General features: G+C 39.6%; 1 protein-coding gene across 1 annotated transcript in view; it reads left to right on the top strand.

Moving 5' to 3' along the window:
• Positions 1–26,930, top strand: part of LOC137401006 (baculoviral IAP repeat-containing protein 6-like) — a 96,694-nt gene that overhangs the window by 68,962 nt on the left and 802 nt on the right. The window contains 25 exon segments of the mRNA XM_068087347.1: positions 767–939; positions 1,681–1,809; positions 2,185–2,336; positions 4,918–5,253; positions 5,463–5,645; positions 6,588–6,796; positions 8,273–8,485; positions 8,632–8,781; positions 8,907–9,053; positions 9,595–9,828; positions 9,924–10,148; positions 10,532–10,702; positions 10,959–11,125; positions 11,203–11,472; positions 16,494–16,673; positions 17,106–17,255; positions 17,534–17,723; positions 18,743–18,926; positions 19,038–19,285; positions 19,435–19,658; positions 19,741–19,866; positions 20,050–20,163; positions 20,410–20,598; positions 20,697–20,846; positions 24,882–25,088. Of these exon segments, the coding sequence (XP_067943448.1) occupies positions 767–939; positions 1,681–1,809; positions 2,185–2,336; positions 4,918–5,253; positions 5,463–5,645; positions 6,588–6,796; positions 8,273–8,485; positions 8,632–8,781; positions 8,907–9,053; positions 9,595–9,828; positions 9,924–10,148; positions 10,532–10,702; positions 10,959–11,125; positions 11,203–11,472; positions 16,494–16,673; positions 17,106–17,255; positions 17,534–17,723; positions 18,743–18,926; positions 19,038–19,285; positions 19,435–19,658; positions 19,741–19,866; positions 20,050–20,163; positions 20,410–20,598; positions 20,697–20,846; positions 24,882–25,088 (4,721 nt within the window).

Raw genomic sequence — 26,930 nt, 5'->3', positions numbered from 1 at the left:
TTTCTTCTCTGACCTGAGTTCCGGAAACTCAACTGGAAAGGAAGTTGGAGCTTTTCTAGAGTTGTCCGCATACTCTCATATGGCTGGTAAAAATACCAGCTTGCATTGTAGCTACAGTATTTCTAGAGTTGACATAATCCATTTATTTAGCAGTTACTTCAACTTCCTTCCTTCATAGCTTTTGACATGATAAAATTTAACTATTACAGATATACATATACATGTAGCATATTGTAAGTAGATAGATTGAGATTAGATTAGGATACATACCATAAACTAATGATTGCGACAGGCTACGTAAGTCCTCTAGCACTCTGTTAGGCACTAGTCTGAAGTTATTCAAAGAATTGTGAGTCGATTTACTGAACATTGCCAACAGGCAGTCTGTTGTTTGATAAACACTTGCCGATAATGGAGTTGTAGAGTTTGTTGTAATTTATAACAATAGAGCAATTCCTATCCACCCTGCTGCTTCAACACTTGACTGCATTCATTACGGGAGTTGAAAAGTTGGAATGCTGTTTTCCTGAAAACCGTAATCGAATATGTATGCACTGAAACATTGTTTGTCTGCAAGTTGCGCTCTACACAATTTGTATTATATGTATACTGAATCACCAGACATTTGCCATTTGCGTCTATGTTAGCTCAAACAGCCAATATGCTTTCTCATCTAACTCTTATCTCATTCCTAGCTGTGGAATAATAACATGTTTCTAGACTGTCAGAGCTGGTATATGAAGCATCGTATCGGGTATGATTGTAGGTAATATATACTCAACAAATCCTTCTGTTGGACCCATGTATTCACTCATCCAGGCTAGTCAGATGCATCGTAGGGCCCGCACCGCTCCCTGGAGCCACAAGTTCACCATTGACCAGCCGTGGGTTGACATTAACATTCAGCTCCCCTGTGCTATTCTTATAAAAGAGATACAGGTACAATTTGCTAAGTGTTCTCTTTTTGTATATTGGCACTCTCATCAACGCACTAGCCTTCAAATCATACTTCTGTACACCTCTTTTCTTACATCTGCATACTTCTGAACACCTCTTCTCTTACATCTACACTTTCATCAACTCACCAACCTTCAAATTATACTTCTGTACACCTCTTCTCTTACATCTACACTCTCATCAACTCACCAACCTTCTAATCATACTTCTGAACACCTCTTCTCTTACATCTACACTTTCATCAACTCACCAACCTTCAAATCATACTTCTGTACACCTCTTCTCTTACATCTACACTTTCATCAACTCACCAAACTTCAAATCATACTTCTGTACACCTCTTCTCTTACATGTGCACTTTCATCAACTCACTAACCTTCAAATCATATCTCTGTATACCTTTTCTCTTACATTTACAATTTATTCTATATTGATTACTGAAAAATCAATTGGTCATATATCACCGTCGATGAGAAATAAAAATTTGACTGACTGGCTTTGTTATTTCTTAACTAGCTGTAACCGATATGTAGTCATATCAAAGCTCGGTGTTGTCTCCCTTTCCTGCCAGGTTGGCTAGTAGATGATTACATCACAGCGTAGCTATGAGCTTTCATGATGTACATTAGTGGCTAAACTTGAGAGTTTTGTGTAACACTGGTTACTGATTCAACTAACCATTTCCAGCTATCATTTACCACTAGAAGCTCGGTTGTGTTGCAGGTGCATCCATACCTCAACTCGATACATTCAGCTTCTCCTTCTCATATAGCTGTTGAGCTCTCTCATGATGGCTTGCCAACTCTTCCTTCCCGTCAACCAATTATTACCAGCGGACTCACTTGTATCAAGGTAACCTCTCATGTTACCACTGCTGACCACAGGGTCATTTTGTATGGCTCTTTATTATATATCTTATCTGGACTAATTTACATGCAGCTTCTCTTGATGTCTGCAGCAGAGGCTTCTAGGGATTCCAAGGAAGCTGTTTGAATTAGTACAGGCATTTGATTTAGTAAATCCCATGCTATGGTAATTTTTGAATGAATCTTGGTTTGCGCAACGTCTTTGATTATAATTTAGTGTTTCCTTGATAGCAAAGGAGTGATTGTACTTGTCGGTGATGGTTTTGTGAGGATTTTAGTTTAAAAGCATAAAGCTTTGAGCTAACGCTTTGCTCTTAAACTAGAAAGTTTCTTGCCTACAAGTAGTATGAACTACTTGTAGATCCAGTTTCTGGTAGCTGAGATAGTGTCCATGGTCACTCTAAGGCTACACAGGCCCAAGGACAGTTCAAGCATTGGACTCACACAACTTTGTGTGCTCGGATATCCTGGTTTATCAGACACAGAAACTGCATCAGACAACACAAACACTAGGTAAGCTGTACTATTTATAGGTAAGCCATACTAACCCCGGGTAAGCCATACTAACACTAAATAAACCGTACTAACGCAACGTGAGCTTTACTATCACAACGTGAGCTGTTCTATCTATAGGTAAGCTGTACTAACACCAGGTAAGCCATACTAACACCAGGTGAGCCGTACTATCTGTAGGTAAACCACACTAACAATAGGTAAACCATACTAACACCAGGTGAGCCGTACTATCTGTAGGTAAACCACACTAATAATAGGTAAACCATACTAACACTAGGTGAGCTGTACTATCTGTAAGTAAACCACACTAACAATAGGTAAACCACACTAACACCAGGTAAGCCATACTAACACCAGGTGAGTCGTACTATCTGTAGGTACACCCCACTAACAATAGGTAAACCGCACTAACACCAGGTAAGCCATACTAACACCAGGTGAGCCGTACTATCTGTAGGTAAACCACACTAACAATAGGTAAACCATACTAACACCAAGTGAGCCGTACTATCTGTAGGTAAACCACACTAATAATAGGTAAACCATACTAACACTAGGTGAGCTGTACTATCTGTAAGTAAACCACACTAACAATAGGTAAACCACACTAACACCAGGTAAGCCATACTAACACCAGGTGAGCCGTACTATCTGTAGGTACACCCCACTAACAATAGGTAAACCGCACTAACACCAGGTAAGCCATACTAACACCAGGTGAGCCGTACTATCTGTAGGTAAACCACACTAACACCAGGTAAGCCATACTAACACCAGGTGAGCCGTACTATCTGTAGGTAAACCACATTAACAATAGGTAAACCATACTAACACCAGGTAAGCCATACTAACAATAGGTAAACCATACTAACACCAGGTAAGCCATACTAACAATAGGTAAGCCGTACTAAAACCAGGCAAACTGTACTAATACCAGCTAAGCTGTACTAACACTAGGTAAGACTTACTAGTAGCAGGTGAGCCACTGTTCAGGCTTCTCCTTGTAGCTGCTAGACTAAAGCCGGGTTCCCATATACGTCGCAAAGCACCGGCGACACACCGCAGGCTATTAGCGATGAAATGGGAATGTATGCGCCGAGGACCGCCGGTAGTTGCCGGCAGCATCGCAATAGTTTAGCGCTGTTCAAATTTCGCAAACGGCCGCAGGCAAAACCTTCCCGGAATGCACTGTACGGGTAAATGTCACCATTATAGGAACGGCACGGCGAGTGAAAATTTTATTTGATTACGCAATTATATTTACGATATTATTAACGATGTGGCTTTATGTGAACATATCCCGCCGAGCCTAGTGTCGCAAGCGTTTTGCTGAGCATGTTACCGCCGGAGTCTCGCAATCGATATGGGAACCAGGCTTAAACCATAACTGTCACGAACAACTTTTATTGTTTTTACTAGGTAAATCAGACACGCTGATTCCGATTTTGTACTCAAAATAAAGATTAGTCCACTAACCTTCAAAGTCATTTAGGCTTTTTTAAAGCGTTTCAATATCCGTTTTGAAAACAACACAATCGGCATTACAAGCTCCGCCCATAAATATGTGACGAAACCTAGCTTTTTCAGAAACGGAAGTTAGGAATGTTTAGTCCGATTTAGAATAATAGAGATGGGTGTCTTAAAACCCATTATTATCTAAATCCAGCCTGTAAAATAATTTCAGTATTTTATGAAAGGAATATAAACTATTTAAAATTGCTCGCAGCTTGTTACATGACGTTTAAATGGGCCGAACGCCAAGAAAAATGAGCTCAAAAAGCGCGGTTTTACCACAAGCTAGCGTTGTTATCGCGCTTTTTAAATATGCAATGCTAAATAGATTATCTACCTTTCAGAAAAGACTCATATTATTTTTAAGGCTGAATTTAGATATTGATAGATTTTAAAACACCCATCTCTGTTATTCTAAATCGGTCTAAACATCCCTACGTAACTTCTGTTCCTAAAAAGCTAGGTTACGTCATGTATTTATGGGCGGAGCTTGTTATGCCGATCGTGTTATTTTCGAGACCGATATTAAAACGCTATAAAAAATCCTTCATTACTCTGAAAGTTAGTGGTCTAATCTTTATTTTGATTACAAAACCGGAATCAGCGTGTCTGATTTACCTAGTAATTACGATAAAAGTTGTTCGTGGCAGTTATGGTTTAAGGTACTCCAGTACCTACTGAGGTGATCAATCCCGCTCTCTGGGTAGCGCGACACCAGGACGGTTATAGATGTGCAAAATATTCGAGTGCAGAATTGTGAGCATGACTGACACAGTCAGACAACCTTTTGGGTTGGAATACTTGTTGTAGCCTTAATTTATTTCGAATGTTGAAGTGTGTATCTAATGGTACTTCTGTGTTGTGTGTTGAACTTGCTGGTTTTTGATTTGCTCACGGTGTCCAACATTTGGTGATTGGTGTCATCACCTCTGTTACAACTCTTCCAAACATGGGGGTACACCAAACAGTATATTATTCTGTAACTGCTCCGACAAATTTTGAGGTAATTTGATATTTAAGAGTAAAAGAATGCACCGATGAGTGACTGTTAATCGCATTATTACAGTTTGGGTTGGCTGCAGCTCCTACACCACTGCATAGATTACATACCTGGAGTTGGCCAGTCAGTGGTATCTGCTGTTCAAGACAAGGTACAACTGCTACACACCTGCTGCTCCCTCCTCGTCTCTAGCCTTAGTCCATACGTTGCTGCCCAACTTGAGAAGGTGATCGTTGAGCTGTCTGTTCGCTCGTTGGAGATGAGCCAGACTGCTCTGAACAGCTTGTTGAGGCAGCAGCACCACAGCCTCCTTATGATCAGCTCGGAGAGCATCGCGACTGATGCAACAGCTGAGATACTTCAGCGCATTTGTTTGCACCAAGACAATAATTTTTCTGCCAGGTTTGTATCTTTGTCTGTGTCTCATGTCATAAACTGGATATTCAGCGGCTACACGGCTGTCTGATTGTGCGGCCGAAAGGATATAAGGCACCAGAGAAATATTGAACGATTTCTTACCCATTCATAATGAATGCTTTTTATTTTTACTGTATAACTCTTCCTTTCATTCCGGGCTATTACATGCTTCAACCTCCGACTCTTATTTGTAGACTGACTGAGGTGCTGCGATGGTTGGAGGAGTGTGCTACATGCGCGCGTGAAGGTGCTATGGCTCCTTCCGGAGTCCAGCGGCCTTCCAAGCTACACATTCACTGCGTGTCTAACATTCTCTGGAAATCCGCTCAATTTGGCTCTGCGGATGTCTCTGCTCTCCTCTCTCAGCAGCTTTTCTCGTGAGTATTCATTACTGGCTGCATCTCTCGTACCAGCCGTATCCCTCTAACCAACCGCCTCTCTCTAACCAGCCGCCTCCCTCTAACCGCCGCATCCCTCTGACTAGCTGCATCCTTCTAACCAACCGCCTCCCTCTAACGAGCCGTATCCCTCTAACCAGCCGCCTCTCTCTAACCAGCCGCCTCCCTCTAACCAGCCGCCTTCCTCTAACCAGCCGCTTCCCTCTAACCAGCCGCTTCCCTCTAACCAGCCGCCTCCCTCTAACCAGCCGCATCCCTCTAACTAACTGCATTTCTCTAACCAGTCGCATCCCTCTTACCAATCGTATTCCTCTTACCAGCCGCATCCCTCTTACCAGCCGCCTCCCTCTTACCAGCCGCCTCCCTCTTACCAGCCGCCTCTCTCTAACCAGCCGCCTCTCTCTAACCAGCCGCCTCTCTCTTACCAGCCGCCTCCCTCTAACCAGCCGCCTCTCTCTTACCAGCCGCCTCCCTCTAACCAGCCGCATCCCTCTAACTAGCTGCATCCTTCTAACCAACCGCCTCCCTCTAACCAACCGCATCCTTCTAACCAACCGCATCCCTCTAACCAGCCGCCTCCCTCTTACCGGCCACATGTCTTTTACTAGCCGTTGTATTCCTCGCATCATATTTTCCTGCATTAGCAACAGTTCCTATTAAGTTGGTTGTACTTACGGGTAAGACTGATTCTTTTATACCAGCCATACCTAAATTAACAATGGTCCTTCATCAAACCAACCATCAATCAGGGTTCTCATAATAACCCTAATGATGCTGCTCTTATCTTGCTGCAATTAGGCAGAGCTTTCTACTGTTCGTGATCGGCAGGGAAAGAGTTCGCTTGTGTGTTTCAGATATGTAGATGCTTAGGCAAACATGGTGCATAACATTCATGTACAACTTAATTAATGTTTGTTATAGGCTACTCACTGACTGGTCAGTGTCTCTTGGCAAAGATTTGGCTCTGAAGAAGGAAGTTGATGGTGTTATCGGTGTTATATGCTCCATTAACTTAGTCTATTTCCAGAACCTTCTCCAAAGATTTTTTGTCACGGCTCTTCCAAACGCGAACCAGACAGAGATTCTTCATGCCAGCGTCAGTGATGATGCTAAAGATGACATACAACAAGGTGGGCTAGTTTTTATTCTTTCGTGCACGAGTCAGAAGCTGCAGTACCGCGTACAACTAATCAGCTTTTATATGCTTTGTGGTTGAGAAAATACATTGTGGTATTGTGGGAGGACAATTCCTTCTTAGCTAAGTTGTCTTGTGTAGAAGTCTCCGTTACTCGTACAGTAATACCTTGTCATACGAACTTGAATGTATTATGAGACTGACCTCATATGCCAGTGTTTTCATATTTCAATGCAATATTTCTTATATACAATATAACTAAATTACAAATTAACCTATTTCCTTTCTATGAAACAACCACTTGAAACAGGATATTATGATGGAAAACGCGTTTTCAATTGCTGTAAGTCAGTACTCACACTTACAGAGTAACAATTACCTATTTAGGTGTCACGATCCTCAATAAAATGTCACATTACTATGTACAGTACTGCATGAAGTTCTTACCTTCAAGACAGACTTAGTGACTAATGGTGGTGTGAGCGAGACTTGACAGCAATGCGCTCGATACACTAGACTTGTGGCACTATGTAACATAAAATAAACTTTGAATTTAACTTAAATGAATTAAAGCTAAGTTTTAATCTTTTACTAACCTTAACTTTAATTTGGGTTTGTTTTAATTTTTTATTTGTTTGGCGATTTTTGCTTTGCTTTTACTTGTAACTTTTACCTGATCTTTTGAAAACGTTTTTCAAACTGATTCGGCAAGAAAAGCCGAGCTGTTGTTCTCGAAAAAGACCTCTCACGTATTTGACCATGTAGTGGTCATCAAGAACCGGCTCATATGTTCGTATCGCAAAGGTTTATCATATTTCAAGACAGAAACTTGCTCGAAATTTTGCTCCTATCTTTATTTCTCCCAATGTTTGGGCACGTAGGTTAGGCTGTATTAATATACAGAACTAGTTTAGGAATCAAGGCGATCTAATAATTCCTAAAGCATTGTGAATTATGGCCACATTGAAGAAAATAATTTTAACAAGCAGCCATTTCATGCCGCAACCTAAATACCGCTTCAGATATTTGAGCTCGCTTTATAAAGAAATTGTTATATTTTTGTACATTCATGACTTAATGTATGTGAACAACTCGATTCTTAGTATAAGGTTAAATTCATATTTTTATTTCAATCATTTCACCAGTAGGAATAGTCAAATATGTGTTCCAGTTCCATGTTATTGTTGTTTGTATGTGTTTCTACTGAAACACTTAATTGTGTTGTCTTTTGCAACTGACACAATCTTTCCCTTTTCTGCATTTTGTGTTTTTCCTGCAATTGTTGCCGCTAACTCGCAGTTAACATTAAAATATTCTGTGTCAGATGTTGTAGTTTTATCATTATGTGATATTCAATAGACAAAACTCAAAAGCGGAAGTAATATTACTCTATGTAAAAAGCATTAACTGGATTGTCTATATTCCCTGTACAAAGGCCTTTGTACACTGATGAATGCCCTTATTTGCCCAGAGATGCTGACGGATGAAAGCAAAGGCCACTTCAGGTTCAACAATGAAATGTTACTTGACAGCCAAAGTCTGGCTCTGCTTTCTGCAGGAGCTCAGTCTACTAGCTGCGCAGAGGCTCTGATAGACTCTACTTTGCTAAGGGTGCTCAGCCAGGCCATGACAGAATTTTGTCTTGGCGAGCTGCAACAAAATAATTCCATACCTGTGCATTCAAGTTAGTAATACTCTTCTTTCTTGTTCTTGAAGTTGTCTCGCCTCATTCATCCTTTCCACAGTTACTTTATGTGTTTCCATATTATAGCTGAACATTCTTTGTAATTGGTTTGAGCATTATCACTGCAATTCTATCAACATTCACAGGAGCTGCCATCAACATGAGCTGGAGTAGTGTACCCGCAGTACTAAACTTCTTTAGCCAATGTGCTGCTGCCAACCCAATGCTCAAAGAATGGATGGCCGGGTCAGACGGCCGTCTGTTTTGGGCTGTACTCCTTGAGCTTTTTTCAAAGGGTTTGTGTTTCAACCACTCTTGCAATTGTAATGTTAATTATTTTGGCTTTCAGTCAATTTACATTAATGATCAGTGGTGACCTTATTTGATTTGGTTATTGAATGATGCCGTGATCACTTAACAGGAAACAACTCAGGTGAGCAGCAGAGTAAGGAGCCAGCTGTCATCCTCTTCTTCAAGACTGTCATCCTCAATCACACCGCCAACCAGATGGCTTTTTCCGATGTAATGTGTAACCTATTGCGAGTGCTCGCGGCCATGCCCAACTCTGGTAGGTCAAGAGTTGGTTACATAGCATAGCCTACTCCACCTTCACCTATTACCTTGTGATATTTACACTGTAGGTCAGCCAGTTGGCATTCAGTCAGTTGTCATTCAGTCAGTTGGCATTCAGTCAGTTGGCATTCAGTCAGTTGACGATGATGTCAGTTGGCATTCGGTCAGTTGACGATCAGTCAGTTGGCATTCAGTCAGTTGGCATTCAGTCAGATGACGATCAGTCAGTTGGCATTCAGTCAGTTGGCATTCGGTCAGTTGGTATTCGGTCAGTTGACGATCAGTCAGTTGGCATTCAGGCATTTGGCATTCAGTCAGTTGGCATTCAGTCAGCTGACGATCAGTCAGTTGGCATTCAGGCATTTGGCATTCAGTCAGTTGATCAGTCAGTTGACGATCAGTCAGTTGGCATTTGGTCAGTTGACGATTAGTCAGTTGGCATTCAGGCATTTGGCATTCAGTCAATAATGGTTCATCTACTAATCTCAAGTAGTAGCATGAAAGTAAAGTTAGTGAAAAAATTTATTCATTTACAGTTGGTGGGTCCAGCCTATCCAGTTTTATGAAAAATCTCTTGTTGGAGACAATTCTGGAGGATGAGAAAGTCTATGTAACTGTGACAAGCCATGGGGTGAACTACCGGTTTGACAACAATGGTTGCCTGAGTAGCTGCAGCCAGCTTGGCATTGGTGCCGGCCATTCTTCCCGTACCTTGCTCACCTCCATCTACTCATCTATGGAGCAGATTTCTGAGGAAGTTTCTAAGCCAGGTTGGTTTAGTCTCCTGATTCGGAAAAATATGGCTTTAACCAAGTTCCAGGTGCAGCCAATTATCGAATATACATTGTACTTCGGTATGTTGCAGTCAAGAAGAAACGGGGTATCAAGCGGCTGGTGACTGGACTCAGAAAGCCAAGTGAGGAGATGACATTGCCTAGTTTTTACACCCCATCTGACGTGCCTGCAGATGATGTGTCGGCAGCGCTGTACTGCTTGGGAGAACCGGTCAAGGAAAAGTTACCAGTGACAGATGTGAGCAAAATCCGAGGTGTTACTCGCAAACTTCAGTTTGTCAACACAACTCTTTCAGGTACCCGTGAGCACCTGCTATTAACATGACTCTTTCAGGTACCTGTGAGCACTTGCCATTAATACGATTCTTTCAAGTCCCTGTCAGCACTCGCCATTAATGCAATTCTTTTAGGTACCTGTTAGCACTCGCCATTAACTGGTGATTTGTTGACATAGCGATGCATGCCACAACTATGGTACTTGTTCTATTCTTCTATACTATAGTTTTTCTGCTATATTTATTGTGCCCTTTTGATCTACTCAGTTTTTGATGCAACTTGTATGCTTACAGACAACCATGCTAGTCATGGTTTTTAGCTAAACCTCACTTTGTCAGATATTCCAACAAATTTGTAATCTACATTCTTCATTATCATAAATTCAGTTTGTGTGAACTTGTAGATACTCCTCTCGCCAAAACGGTGACAGTTGGGGAGGTATTGATATCTCTTCTTGAGAAAGGTCTTCCCGCTGGTTCATGGTCTATTGACCTGCAGTTATACACTGGACCATCAGGCCCCGCAGTTCACACACTTTCATCTCAAGTTGGGTCTCCTCTGCAAGTCTTCACGGGTTAGTTTTTTGCCTTCACCTAACATTCAGTCTGCAGTTGGTTGGGGGTGCTGATCACCGTTGAGACCGAAATGGTACCCTATGACTTACTTCCTGCTCCGAATGGTAACATGAAACATTTTAACAATTGAAACAGCTGGCATATTTGAATGCTTTTGCTGGAAATAGTTACATTTGGGCTTGGAACAATGAATATGGCCAATTTCATTTCTAAAATGGTCAGCTGGGTGTGTAGAAACATGGACATGTATTTCAGGAATGGGAGGTTTGGCTCTCTTAGCGGAGCACCTTCCCCTCCTTTACCCAGAGATTACACAGTCTAACAAAGCCAGTCCCTCCTCAGGACATCATGCAGGGGACCTATCTGACCAGGACTATGAATTTGTTACACAAGTCAAGGGCATACCTCTTGGACCTTTCCAGGTTAGCGTGCGGTGTTGTACTGTCTTCTTGCCAAGCGATATTTTCAGTTTTATGCATTTTGAATTTTTTCTCTCCAGTATGAGACTAGCACAATGACAGCTGAAGGAAAACATGAAAACACAAAAAAGACGGCCACGGGTGTGACCACAATTCCTCCGCACTCACTCGTAGCTTTTGGACTATTCCTAAGATTGGCAGGCTATGCGGAGATGCTGATAAAGTCGAGAATGAGTGCCAAGTGCTTACTCCGCCTGGTGTTAGGAGTACGTGATGACGGAGAGGGAGTGTCAATTCTGGCCTCTTCTGTCGCGAGCATGCTACCCACCTTGCCTTTCACCAATCTCAAGGTATTCCGTAAACTGGTATTTTGCGCAGTTTGCATCCATCTAGCATCTTATGGTTAGTTTCTATACAGTTTGTCTGCACTGTTATTAGCGTCGAGCAAGTAACTCTTGTCCTCATACATTATATAGTAATCCTTCACTGGTTCACGGCTCGCCTTTCGCGGTTTTCACATTTCATGGCTAAAAATGTTCGATGAAAAATACGAATAAAGAACACTAATTAAAAAAACATTGAAAAAATTATAATACATACATAAAATATATATACAAGCATTTGACTTTTTTCTCATAGTGAACCTTGTTTATCAAAAATACGACTGCTCAGATCAGATGAAGCCCAACTACGCCCGCACTATATGGGTGACTTCTCTGGCTTAAAATCCTGAGACTGAAATTGAAATACCAACTAAAGATAAATCAAAATAACTACAATTTACTTATCATGAAACTTCTATTTGAACGCCACTTCTATTTGAGCGATACTATTTGACATTATTAATCTTTATGAACCCATAATAGCAAGTGATCAGTAGAAAAATTTCCAGAAAACCGTACTGATATCTACTCAATTGCGCCAATAAAAATTAGTTCGTTTATTGTTTCGGTTCGAATCGAAGTTCGTTTTCCAACTCCAAGTTTTTAAAATTATATAAAATTAATTGAAGTTATTATAAAATTTGCGAATTTATAGAATATTATTTGATAGCATGATTGCGGTAATCTAAACTCGGCTTACAATGGATTGACGCTCGTAACTCCTGTTGCATTGCACATAAAAGCTAGTTTCGGCTGCAAACTAGCAAACATTGATGAGTGCAATGAGATTTTATGCAACCTTGTTAAATATAGTTAAAAAAGGAAAATATGCTTTCAAATTTGAAATGAAACAAAAAACATTAACGCTGCAATAAATGACATCGCAGGCTACAAAATCATCGTAGGTTAATTGCAAACACTAGGTATCAACTGGTAGAGACATGTACCTCTTAACAGCTCTCTCGTGCATATTTATTTAGAGAGTTGGAGTACGGCAAGTTGAGTGTAAGTTAACTAATTTACCTCCGAATTTCCGTTCTGGCAAATTTCTTCCATCCAAAATGGTTAATGTCACACCGCCTGAAGGAGAGTGCAAAATATGGGCGTCATTCGATTGGACCCATGAAAGGCTGAATCAAAAATTGAAAATTATTTTTCTCAATATTCTGACAAGGAGTTTGAAAAATACAACTCCACCCTTTATTTGAACGTCATCTCTAATAAAGCCACTCTAAGAGAAGGGTTGAAAAATAGAGCGCCATGGCATTCAAATAAAGGTTTTACGGTACTTATTACATAGTAGATTGATACAATGTTTAAAATCTATAAGTCAACTCGGCATACAAGTTGAGATCTAAATTTTGGTTTTAAATTCCTGGTTTCAACATGTACCTGCCATATACGTCAACCCCTTTGGCTCAAATCGTTTGATTGGAATAGCTCAATAAACTCCGAGGCGAGCGATGCGTAGCTGAGGAAATGACATTGAAAAACGCCATCTGGGAAAATGCCCGTTTTTTGTGCCATCGGCAGTACCATAACTAACAGAAGAACAAGAGAAGGTCGTTATAGTGAAGACCACAGGGCATGGAAAAGAACACGTAACCATCATATTGACTCATCTCGCCGAAATTTGAAACTGCCACCTCTGATAATACGTATTCAAAGAAATAGTCATACCAGAAGAAAAGAGTTTTATCAGGAGCTTTGATTCATGTACAAGAAAAAAGATGAATGGATGATCTTGGATGTGTCAAATGGATTGCCGAAGTGTGGGCTTGTAGACAGATACTTTAAAAAAAAAACATTAAATTTGAAAGCACACGTTACTCTAGAAGAAAATCCTAGTGATGACAATTTGAATGATGAAGAATGGGACTTTGTTTTGATCCGTTTTATTTTGAGTAGGATGAGTAGTATTTTACTATTTCATAAATACAGTGCACCCTCGAGATACGATGTTAATTCATTCCAAGGTGGACATCGTATAGTGAAAAAATCGTATGTAGGGTTATAGAAACCATTGTAATTATACAATGCAAAAAAAATGGTAGAAATCGTCCAAAATTTTATAAAAATGCTGTACATATTGAAAATTAGTAACAAAATAGTATGTTAATTTTAATAACTATAGTTACTTACAGTAGCTGCATTGTATTAAATGCACCTAGTGATTATGATCTGCAAAACTGTAAAATGCAACATCATGTGTGAACGAAATGCAGTACGCACTGTAAGGAGTTCTTACTATCAAGGCGTGCGTACAACATAAGCTTTTAAATCACTTCAAATATGTTTAGCTTACTAAACACACATTCAAAGCTAATTAAAGCTGAGTTTTAGTATTTTTAACTATTTCACTCAATTTTAACTTTTCATCACTAAAATCTTTTCGCTTCCCAGCTTTTACTATAGCCTTTAGCGAGTCTGGTTAAAACCTTTTTAAACCTAACTTGACCAGAAAAGCCGTGCGTTGCAATTCTCAAAAGCGGCCTCTCGTACACTTGACCATATAACGGCCATCAAAAAAAGAAATTTACAATTTACTATACGGTAGTGTACGGGCATACCTATGGAGTAACGTGACTTGAGCTGTTGATCTAGTTTATTATTTTTGGGTCGTGAAAAGCAGAAATTGCCAGGAAGACACAACTTTGCTGCTGGTGCAGAGAGTGCTCGAAGAAAATAAGCTAACTTAGTGCGGATTATCACTTATTGAGGATGACGCTTGCTCGTGCACTGTAAATGCTGGTGCAGTGCAGAAAGTTGTTAGCTAGCTAACATTTGTAAAAGGATTCAGAGAAGGTTGTACAATAGTTTGTCTTGAATGAAATGTGCACAAAAATCAATGTGACCATACATACAGAAGTTTGTACGTAGTTATACCCTAAAGGGCATGGTTTTAGCAAGTTCTAGAAAGTAATATGGATGCGTCAACTATCTTGAGTAGCTAGTTATATATGAGTTACATACATACGACAATTTGTATTTACGCAGTAAAAACAGGCCCATCTGCAAAGACATGAATAAACAAGAAAATAAAACATAGTCAAAATGAAATAATTAAAACATAAATGTATTGAATAAAGCACGAAAAACATGCCACACAAAGAAGATAAATAATGATATGCATTGTACAGTATTGTTTTTATGTACCAGTTCACATCAGTAAATTGACACTTTTCTGCCGATGTAAGTTTTTATGTCTCTTCTCCATCCCGTTTATTGCTTTCAACTCCTTCAAGTCGTCAGTCGTAAGCTCCTCCTTGTGCTCGCTTTAACGGATTTCTTATTTTTAATAATTGCAATTGTTGATTGGTTGCGACCATATTCCTTGGCAATATTAACAATACAGGCATCGTCTTCCTATTTATTTATGACCTCCAACTTTGTTGTCATGAAAATCATTTTTCCTTTGTTTTGTAAAGGGATTATAACGCTAGAAATGAATACTCGCTCACGATTGTGCTTTTCACTAAATTTCCCACGTGGACCCCTGACCTGAGAGAAGTCGGTCATTGTGTCCCTTCTAAACGTTATGAAAATGTTTTCGGCAAACAGCATCTTTGTTATTTCGACGTGCGTTATGAGCACACCGACCGCCAAATTTTAACTCGGGCGAAAATTTCCTCGAATTCGTATAGTGAAATAAAATTCGTATAGCGAGGTGAAGATCTCACGATGTTCAACTTCGTAAGGTGAAAAAATCGTATATCAGGGTAATCGTATATCAGGGTAATCGTATCTCGAGGGTGCACTGTAAATCCCTACATCCATATCATGCAATGTTGATTGGTGATGGTTTTTTTGAATTTTGATTTTACTAGAATTTAAGTGATGAAAAATGTTACCGCCGTATAATTCGAGGATGGTTTTATAAGCTTGAAATTTGGTGTCAAATTTTTGACTTATACGTCAGAATTTACGGTAAGTATTCTGGTGCTAAAATTTTGGCTCATACACATGCTTTAAAAATAGTTTCTGTTTCACAGGTTTTCATTTATCACGAAGAACGCCGGTCCCAATTAACTGTAAAAACTGAGAGATTACTGTATATGTCACATTATTTTGTGTTAAGTAATATTATCGATAAAATTTGTGAAAATTGCTATGAAATCATGGATATTTGTGATTGTCTTTCCTTTTGGATTGATTTTATTTGAGCTGAGGCTTCTTTGTATGTTCAAGTTTTGCATTTTTTGCCAATCAACATATATTATGATCAGAAAACCTGAAATTTTCTCAGTTTGTAGTATTGGAAAAACAATTTTGTTTAAAAGCATTGTTTTATTTTTTCAGTAAACTGTAGATATAAGGTTTTAGCTACTATCTAACCTGATAATGGCCTAGTCATTTATTTACAAAAATGATGGTGGTGAGACAACTTTGCTTTAATTCGGAACAGTATTCTCATGGAATGAAGTTTAGTCGCAAGCCAGCATTTGCACCGATTTTCATGTCCGATGTTAATGTTGACTATAGTTTAGGTTTTTGTCAGTTCAACTTTCTATAGCTCGTATGTGCGAGCTTCTTCTGTCTGCCACTTACGTTTCACACCGGCCCATATCTTTATTGTTATACATCACAGGTAAGGTCAACTTGAAGGTAGTTTAAGCCTAGTTACTTGTCACATCCTCACACTCTTTTTCTAGAGTGTGGAACTTTAATTCACATCATCGCCCATGCACTTTATTCACATTATTTGATATGGTAATTTTGTATTTTCACAACCTTTACATTGTGAATGCAAGTGTTTATAGTAAACACCGGCTTGAGTTTCTAGTGATTTGACTGTGTAGTACACAATATCCGTGTAATAAGTAGGACCCCTTGGCCCACAATTAGTTATTTCTGATTGATATAGGCTTTTGGTATGGCAGGGACCTTTGGCATGGCTGCAGTAAATATTAGGCCAGAAGGTTTTGCGGTTTAATGACTGACAGTCATACTAGTTTTTTGCTTGCTCCTTCATACAACAGTGCTTGCAGCTTCTCTATGAGTCAAGCCCCCTCACCACAGATGATGGGCTCATGTTGAGACGTTCTAGCATGGAGATCGGAGTGCTTCACCTTGTCCTCGCTTGTCTTTCGGCCCTCAGTCATCATTCCCCTCGGCAGCGAGCATCAGCCAGTTCCCAACATGACCACCTTACAGAAATGGCTGCTCAGGTGAGTCCTTTTTAACATCTACTTTTAGTCTATTGATCAGGTAATAGACCTCAGTGAACATGTATAGTCAAACAGTAAACATGTTCAGTCAGTGGGAGTGCTTAATCAATCAGGTACTGTACCTAGTCAGTATCTAGCCTGTGCCAATAGGTAGGCTGCTCTAATCAATCGGTGAGTCTGTCTAGTCAGTAGGTGGGTGTGTCTAGTCAGTAGAGGCATATGTAATCATTTGATCAACACATACAGCCGGTCAGCTGGCATGTCGAATCAGTTGGTAGGCATGTCTAATTATTTAGTGAGAGAGTCTATGTAGCTAATAGCCATGATAGTGTATGCAGATCGGAATACTGCCTGTGCCCTAACACACTTTCTTGGTTTTAAGACTTGCTTGTAGCAATATGTGTGTACTATCTGAGAATGTCATACTTACAGATGGCCCACCAGGTAGCTGGCAGCAAATCAAAGGTGAAACCAGCTGAACCAAAAGGTCCTGCTAAAGATGAAATTGCTGGACAATCATACTGGGCAAAGGGAACTGGCTTTGGGACTGGATCCACCTCCACTCACTGGGACCTTGAGCAGGTTTGATGCTTAACTACATTTAGGCTGTCTGCCACACATGCTCATGCTGATGGTAACTGCTGCCAGAATAATAAAAATTAAATATTAACTTATTCTCTCACTCTCTTTCCATCTTGAGAGTAACATTGAAACAGCCACAGTTTTATTATTTGATCCTTGCTGACAAGCTTGCTACCTCTATTGAACATTTTGTAGCAAAATTCATAGATGCTGACAATTCTATCCAGCATTTCGTAACACCATTTTAGCTGCTGATAATTCTATTGAACCTTTCGTAGCTGCTGTTGAAACAGCAGAATGAAGAAGAACATGTGACCTGCATGCTTGACATCATCTCTGCACTTATCAACCCTGATGACAACTCACAGGTTGAGTCGCAGCAAACTGTCCTTCCTTCTGAGCTTTACCAAAGGCTCAGCGATTCATGTCTTTTGCCTGCAATAGCTTCCTACCTTCGAAATGATTCAGGTACAAATATCACACTATCCTTGTGTTAGACAGGTCGGAAAGCTTACACAGTTTGTGTGGTTTTGGAAATAAATTACCTTTATTCATGGTTCTTGTAACAATCAAATGAATTATTTAACCTCTTTGCAACAGTAAAACTACATTTACAAGTGCAATATTTGATGTCTCGCACTGGTGACTGCGCTATTGAAAGCTCTGGTGTTGTGTTGAAAATGCTGTGGCATTAAAAAAATCACTTCCAATGCTGGAGAGCGATTGTGCTCAGTATTCTTTAGTTGTCATCTAAAGCTCCTATTACTAGTATGTTATTAACTTTGAGTGTGAGACTAATCGCTCGTAACCCTCACATGTTGATTGTGGAATCGAACTGTCTCAATTGGGAGAATGAGTTACAAAATACGGACCTAAGTTATCACAGCTTTAGCAACTTTTCCACATTCAGGATTGGCACAGGTGTAATTATAGCTTGATTTTCTGTCACCTTCAAATATATTGGATGCGCCTCGTTGTGGTTCATTATTGTACCCTTCACTCTTTGAGCACCATTTACTTCTTTACTTAAAACCAGTCGCTTGTTTGAGTAATATAGAATATTTTTTGTATAAACTAAACTAGAGAATGCAATATGGAACGACAATCCACTTCGGAGGCTTTCCATGCTTTGTCACTCTTGAGCTTGACCTCAGTCTTTAATGCTGTGCTCCTTGTACCGCCTATTTTGTCTTGGGAGCCAGGCGGTCTCTCGGGAGCTGGCCGGCCTTTTTCCAAGATGGTCCTTGTCTTCACTCGATCGGGTGTGGCCGTTGTCCTACCAGCCGAGTAGGGTCGTTTTCCTACCAGCCGAGTAGGGCCGCCTTTTTACTGGCCGGGTAGGGGTGTGGCCAGCCAGTGCCTCGGGTGTCTGGCTGATATTACAGTCAGCCGGCTTATTTTACATTATCAGTCTTGAATTGGTCCTTTTTCTAATTATATTTGCGTCTTACATGAAGCTAGGTTTTTGTAAACATGTACTTTTGCAGTGCTCGACATGTCCAGACACGTTCCTCTATACAAATCTGTCTACAAGATACTTAGGGCATTGTCATCTAGTCAGGAGTTTGTACCTTTGCTTGGGGAGACAGTCACCGAATCTGACTCAAGCACTTTAGCGTCTTTAACAGCGAGCATGGCTAAGTGTGTAGCCACATATCAACGTCGCCTCAAGTATGTTTCTCATTCATTTTATCCTGTACTCATTAATTGCGCAAAGTTATGAATAATATTTCATAGCTACTAATCATTTGTTCACACCAATCTTTAGCATGTTACTTGCAGGCCGACTGCTCCAAAAACAAACCGAGAGAAGAGCATTGCCAAATCGTCAGAGGAGGAAGACCAAGCTAACTCACTTAATGAACTCGCCTTGATCTTGGCCGACACCCAGGAAGTCGTTTCCAAATCTGTACATTTGTCCAAGCAAAGACAGGCTGTGCTCTCACCCACCAGTCAACCAGGCACTTCAGTTGCTCTTCCTCCCTCGACTACCGAGACATACGAAAGCATATTTAAAGAGTTGCAGTTTGGTAAGTTGACTTGTTGATAGTCGTGCAAATATAAGAGACTCATAATTCCTGTCTAGAGATTTTACATCTATGCTTATCAGTTCACTTAGGCCAGGCTGAAAATGTCTTGTTTAATGGTGTGAAATTGATATACTTTATATTGCTTACAGACACTTTCAAATTTTTGGAAACGACATCTGGAGGCAGCGTGCGTTTTCTCTGTCACCACCACTATGAGATGTCAGTGCGGCAAGGATCTACAGTTACATCTGGAAACAATGCTAGAACAAGACGTCTCGCCCAGGAAGCTGTTACTCTGAGCACCAGTCTCCCTTTGAGTGCAAGCAGTTCGGTGTTTGTGCGGTGTGACGAGGAGCGAATGGATGTGATGAAGGTTGGCGTTTCTCACAGTCCTTCACCTAAGCACGACGCGTAGGTGTTAAGTCTATTCTCATGGTAGAGAATCTGTATTTTAGGTACTGATCACTGGGCCATCTGACACGCCTTATATGAATGGCTGCTTCGAGTTTGACGTTTTCTTTCCAAGTGATTATCCAACATCCCCTCCTCTTATTAATCTCCAAACGACCGGCAATCACAAGGTAAGCCTACTTGGCCTCGGTACTATTGGTAATCAGACCTCAACAAATATGTATGTCAACTTTGGTAGTGCAACTCTATCTAGTTTAGAACTGTGAAAACTACTCCTTTTTGTGAAAAGTTAATTTAGCAAATATTTTTATTCAGTTTGGTGGACTAAGGTCATTGCATTACATTTTTTCCAGATTCGATTTAATCCTAACTTGTACAATGACGGTAAAGTCTGTCTGAGTGTACTCAACACATGGCATGGAAGACCGGAGGAGAAGTGGAATGCTCAAACCTCAAGCTTTCTCCAGGTAGGCTTCTTTGGTTGTCTCCCTTGCTTTGTTAACAGGTGCTTTTCTCCATCAAGTCACATATATTAGTCTCACTCGCTCTGTTATCAGGTGCTTGCCTCCATCAAATCAGTTACTCTAGTCTCCATTGCTCTGTTGATAGGTCCTGGTATCCACATAGTCACTTATCCTAGCCTCTCTTGCTCTTTAGACAGGTGCTTGTCTCCATATAGTTGCTTATACTAATCTCTCTTGCTCTGTTGACAGGTACTTGTGTCCATCCAATCTCTCATCTTAGTGGCTGAGCCTTATTTCAATGAGCCAGGCTATGAGAGATCGCGCGGAACGACAGCGGGTGCAGCCAACTGCAGGGAGTATGACAGCAATATCAGACAGGCTACAGTGAAGTTTGCAATGCTTGAAATGCTAAAGCATCCTTCTCCTTGCTTCAAAGAGGTTAAGTGTAATTGCAGTTGTCACTCAAACCTATCTCCAACGTAGTGTGAAAGTTTCTATCCTTGAATGTCTACTTAATCATGTGAAATTGATCACAGGTTATTGAGAAACACTTTTGGTTGAAACGAAAGGAAATAAAGGAGCAGGTAGAACAATGGGTAAAGGAACAAGAAAAAACATCTGACCAAAAGGCTGGAGTGAAAGCCAAATCTTTCCAGACAATATCACACAACACAGCCCTACTCAAGGTATGTTCATTTACACATGAACACAACAGCCCTGATCATGCCATGCCTGTTATGTAAACCGTAAACTCTCGCGTAAGGTTCATGTCTTACGTGCAGCATGGCTGCATAGTACGTGATCTTGTGTTTTATGGTGTGGTTTTTTTTAGTTATTGTACTACTCATTCCAACTCATTCGCTATTAAAAAGTTAACATAATTTGTGATATGGTCTTGACTGTCGATGATGCGTAGAGGTACTAAAAGATTAAATATTTCACACATTCGCATGGCAATGAAAGACTAATGAAGGACCAGGATGTCTGTGAGAATGACATATTGAATACTTCTCCTAGAAGCTTAAATTGTTGAAAGCACTAGCGTCTATGTTGTCAGTTTGATAGAGATGTGAGAGCTATTAAAATGCAGTCATTTTCATGTGCCAACAACATGAAGAACCCGCTATACAGATACTACAAGACAGGCAACAGAAGATGGTCAGCCAGCAGTCTCTGGGCAGATGCAGCCAAGGTTATGGCCGATATCATGTCTGATCTGTAGCAGAATCTACAGGAGACTCTATTGCAGAAGACAAAGCAGCTGGGGCATAGAGCCCAACAACATCGCTTCTGGGCACTGCTGATTGCAACTCAATGCTATATATTGGAGCCTGCCACATCGGCAATAAGGTCTCTAATAGGAAGTGTGAAAGAAGCCAACTGACTGCTATTTTGGCTGGACATCTGAGACCCTGGCCAGCAACAACACTCCCCAGTCAATAGGAAGATGATAGCTCGGCCCTATCGGGCTGAGAGGAGGGGTGAACGGCCTGGCCAGAAGAGCGACAAGCTGGCTCTTGAGACGAAATAGACAGTGGCCTGTGATATAAAAGACAGACCAAGGCCAAGAGAGTGAGAGCACAGAAAGTTTCAGAGTTCGATTGTTGTTTAATATCATATGCTCTGCTTTATGTATATATATATATATATATATAAATCTCAAAGTTTGCGTGTGTATCTTTGTGTAGTTTGGTTTGTCCAGCTATTAAAATTTAGTAATGAAAAATCCGTATCACAGGTTTGATTTTGGATATTCCTCTTCGCCAGGCAAATCCCTTACCAATTAAACTACGCAAGATTGATGGATTCATTGGGCGATATATGTCGCTATGTGGGTGATATATGTCGCTATGTGGGCGATATATGTCGCTATGTGGGTGAAAATACGCTACCACTCTCCGTTATGGCGTAGCATAATTTTATGCTTGCTCTTATTAGTAAGATTATACAAATTGGCCATTGGCAATGTATCAGGCTAATGGCAAGTGGCAGGCAACTACATTACCTCTCACTGTTTACTATCTGATTTTTAATACCCGTGCAACGTCCCGGAATTCCGCTAGTACAATATATTTATACAAGTATATTCTCATACTAAAACAAGCAGCTGTTTCTAAGTGGAAAAGTAAAAGGTCACTGTGGATCCTTTACCATAGTATAAATTAAAACTTATGAAACATTTCAGATAATTTTTTCAAAGTTAATTTATGTTATGAACATAAACTATTTTTGTACTTGTTTGTTTTTATCCTTGTTGTGTACCATTTATATTTCAGTGAAATATAGCAATGCAAACAACTCCACCAACGCTAGTATTATCCGAGTTCAGTGATTATACGTTTTACTTTATTATCATTGATTATACAAGTTGCGATAGAGATTTTCTAACAGATGTGTACTTTCCTGAACCAGCCATCAATGTTTCTCATCATCCCTTTATTGTATTAAGTATTTAATTGCCATTTTCATTAAAGATGTGGTTGCGTCAAATTTGAGTTGATCTTAAAAGAAAGCATTTTTTTTCTCTATCAGTTGATATGTTGTTTGTTGTGTTAGGCGATCTCATTGCCAAGATATTTGAAGATTAAAACCGAAAAAATCTGATCGACGTAAAAACGCTCAGGCCAAAAGAACACGCCCAGACTTGCCCAAAATGATGTCACGCGGTATTTATCTATCAATATATCTCGTATTCACATCGCTATTTGCGATAAAATTAGTCCTACGCGGCTCAATTGGCATATATCTTATTTTGTGTTTGCTCATGTTGGCTAAAATAAAATTTTAAATCCAGCTACAGATGCCTTATTATGAATGTTTCAAAGGCCTCAAATAACGAAAATTGAAAATTTGTCTTACTCACTTTCTCCAAATGCTGTGTAAACATTTGAGTACCGACTACCAATTCTAACGGTCTACGGTAATTCTGTCAAGCAAACTATGTAGTATAAGGTCTTTGTATCAGCACAGTTCCGCCGCTACCCACACTAACGATATACAGCCTCCCAAAAGCCCCGCCCACATTATGTCCGTCACCTATCCTTGGGCTGTATGTAGTTTCTTACTACCGTAAGTAAAATAAGCAGCACGTCTTTGAAAAGAATATACATAGGGATAGAGAAGTCTGGGATAAGAAGTCTGCTGCAAACTGGATTTGAACTCACATTCTCTAGTTCTGCGGACATCCATATACCGTATTCAATTCACTACAATATTCTGCAAATCATGTTTTGTATTATCTTCAACAATATAATTTTATTATATAATTTTTACAAGCAAAAAGATTTTCATCTCGGCATAAAGCTTTTATTAAAAATATTCATCAAGTCGTGGCCACTCACATAGTTTTAGCTGATACAATAAGACAAATTCATCTACTGCAGCAAACTCAAACAAAACATCATGGCTTATGCAGCACACATTCAAGTCTCTCTTTCCCCTTTATGGCAGTTTCCACACTGACAAAGCTGCTTCGGCTGGTGGGACGACATAAACAACCTGTAATCAGTAAAACAAAATGCAATAAATATATGTCATTCATAGATATGTCATTCTAAAGCGTATCTACTGAAAGCTTTCAAATTGGGAGTTTGATAGATTGCGAGTGTAATTTTAAAAACGAATAAATGTTTAACAAAGGCACAAGTACGCCAAGCCAACGATTCGAAGCTTTGGTTCTGGAAGTTGAAGATTTGCATTGATCAATTGATTTTCTTCACTTTCTTTAAGTGAAAAGTGAACATCTAAAGTCAAATCATAAATCTAATTTACTAGATAAAACTGCCACAGAAAATTTGAAGCAAATGTAGCGAGGTGAACCGATAAAAAAATATAAAACGATGATTAGTGATAGCAAAACTTATATTTTTTTTAATTAGTACATGTATTAATGAGTACTAAAATATTACCTTTAGTATATTCAACAATCTAAGCCATTGTATTGCTAGATGCTAAAGATTAAAAAGAAGCCGTCAAGAACTCACTGTACATACGTATTTCGCACGCGCAGGAAATTACATTTTAGCCTCAAACAGGGAAATATAATCTGAATGTAAACTCAACAGGAAACTCTATAGGAGACTCAAAGTAAAAGATAAATTTACCTCCATTCTCCGATCTTCCTCCGTAGAACTTTAACTACCTGATGCCAAGAAAACTCGTAGTCACCTTCACAGCAATTTTTACAATTATGTTGTTCGCCAATAAAATGTGTCGATCGAGTAATTCATTAAAGTAACGATGTTAATTAATTTAGTAAATATCGATGTCCATGCGGTTTAATAATAGAGTAAAATCCCTAAATTTGAGATCACAGACAACGCGTTTTACGAGTGATAACATTTATTACGGCCTGTATAAAAAGTTCGCGCTGATGATTGGCTAAGGAAGCGACCTCATATTTATCGCTCGTGGTTTCTTTTCAGATATATTGCTTGTGACGTCACGAAAGAAGCACCCGCTGGAACGTGAGCTTTTTAAAAGGGGGCTTCATTCAAATGCATATATCTCTGGACAGGGTTGGTCTACAAAGACAAAAATGGCATCAAATTGTAGCTGATGTTTTAGCCTTTTATGGGTCTTAATTTCATTAAATCAAATTTTTTGACGCAACCACATCTTCAAGCCCGAATTCTAGGTTGGTAAGAGTCGAGTGAATAAAAGAATGGGCTTTTTTACAGGCGAATAGTAATTAATGCTTGTTCTTGTTGCGCATCTTGCAGAAACACCTTCAGCAGCTGGTAACAGAGCTGCAGGCAATGAAACCTCCAGATGGCCTCTCTGAGCCCTCTATGGATTTGGACATAGCAGGTTCTTCCATGGAGATGGAACCGACTGCACCAACTCCTTCAACCTCGGGTGTAGAGAGCATGATGGAATCTCTGACACATGATACTTCAATAGGCTTGATTCCTTCAGCTATTAACAGTGTATGTAGGATTTTTATATGTAATCAGGGCTGAGACTATGAACAGTGTATATACTATTGTTATACCCTACAGGATGAAAATATTCGATGGATATAAAATTCGCGATTTCGCGAACAGCCAATTCCGCAAATTATTAAATTCCGCGAAAAAAAAGTTCTATTTTTAATCACAAGGGAGAACAACTACTGCCTCAAATTTAAAAACTAGTTGCTAGGCATAAATACTAAAGGTAGCTAAGTTTCAAAACATTTTTAAAATAGTTGCCGGGGCTTTGAGTTAACCCCATTGCTGCTAATACATCACATTTCTTTACAAAATTATTCAAGGTGTCACAAGATATGCAGAATGGCGTCGTCGCAAAAATAGCCGCTAGGTCAATGTACTAAACGTAGCCGAGTTCCAAAACTTTTTTAAAATCATCGCCGGGGCTTCGAGTTAAGCCCATTGCCAATGCATCAAACTTCTTTACAAAATTATTCAAGGTTTTCAGTATCGTCATTGCAAAAATCTCTCCTACAGTCATTTTACATCGAAATCAACTCTACCAACCTCTAATATCGAAATTGAGGACGATAATGATTCTGACCTGGACCTTATGGTATGTATTTGATATGTAATCCAGATACGTTTTTTCCATAATTAACTGCGTTAGTTAATTCTTTTGTTTAAAAACTGATCGCGTTCATTAAATACTTCAGCTATTGTTTTTGTACTTCCTTTACACATGTTAATATTTTTCTTTTGTGTTTACTGCAGATTGAGAATGAAACAACACCTACCGGTATTCTGATTACGAAAACTAAAGACAAGTAGTAATATTCACTGTAGCAGGAATATTGGCAGATAGGCAACTAATCAACCTAGACCCCTTCTTCAACCACAACTTATTGGTATCGCTGTGGCAAACTTGATTATATTATATATTTTATTTCATGTATAGATATATTATCACTTATTACAAACTTCAGTGTACAAATAAAATATTTCAAATGCAAATAAAATTTTACAAACGATGAATGGAGTAAATAAAAACAGTTTCGCCCATGGGGCGGTTGTCTGACAATAAAAGTAAGCTAATACTCTTGGTAAGTAAATACTAGCGTGTAATAGTGCTCTCTGACTAGTTATTTTGGTAATAGCAGCTCTATACTGCTGTCACTGTCTTGGTAGATGCTAAAAACGATTCTCTCGCTACTACATGGCTGGTAAGGGAGTTATCATCAGACCTCTCCTCGTGGCTTACTATTGGAAAGTTCTGCCAGTTGGCAAAAAAATTTGTGCTCGTAAAGGCGCTTTTGTTCCTTTTAAAACAGATATATTCTCCTCGTTAGCAGCTGCGGTCACTTCTACCTCAATTTCAAGACCTCCCTGAATGATTGGTGATTTTCTAGGAATGACATCTACCACCCTTGCAGTCATTGTGCCTCCGTTTATGATGAAAAATATCTCACACTAAAACAAATAACGAAGCGGTAGGGATGGAAAAATAAATGTTGCGTTTTACCGAAGAACCAAAGTAAAATTCAACTAATTTAGTAAATGGTTTTGAAAAAACTCATTACTTACCACAAGTTCTTGGTTCATCAAAGGCCTCCAAATCGATGAATATTCGTGAAAACCTCTGAACGCAGCAAAAAATTTATAGCTTAGCATGATCGACTCGTAGTTGTAAGCGAAATAGAAACCGAAACACGCGGTTTGCGCATGCGTAGGGTCAACTCTATTGTTAGCCGCAATAGAGTTAACTATTCATAGAGAGTGACAGTGTTCAGCCGCGAATATATTAATCTGCGAATAGCATGAAAAAGGCAATTTTCGCGAAATTTAACTCCGCGAATAAAT

Source organism: Watersipora subatra, chromosome 7 (genome assembly GCF_963576615.1).
Source record: "Watersipora subatra chromosome 7, tzWatSuba1.1, whole genome shotgun sequence".
NCBI classification, from domain to species: domain Eukaryota; kingdom Metazoa; phylum Bryozoa; class Gymnolaemata; order Cheilostomatida; family Watersiporidae; genus Watersipora; species Watersipora subatra.
Note: the sequence above shows the minus strand (reverse complement) of the source record. Positions and strands in the feature narration are given on the sequence as shown.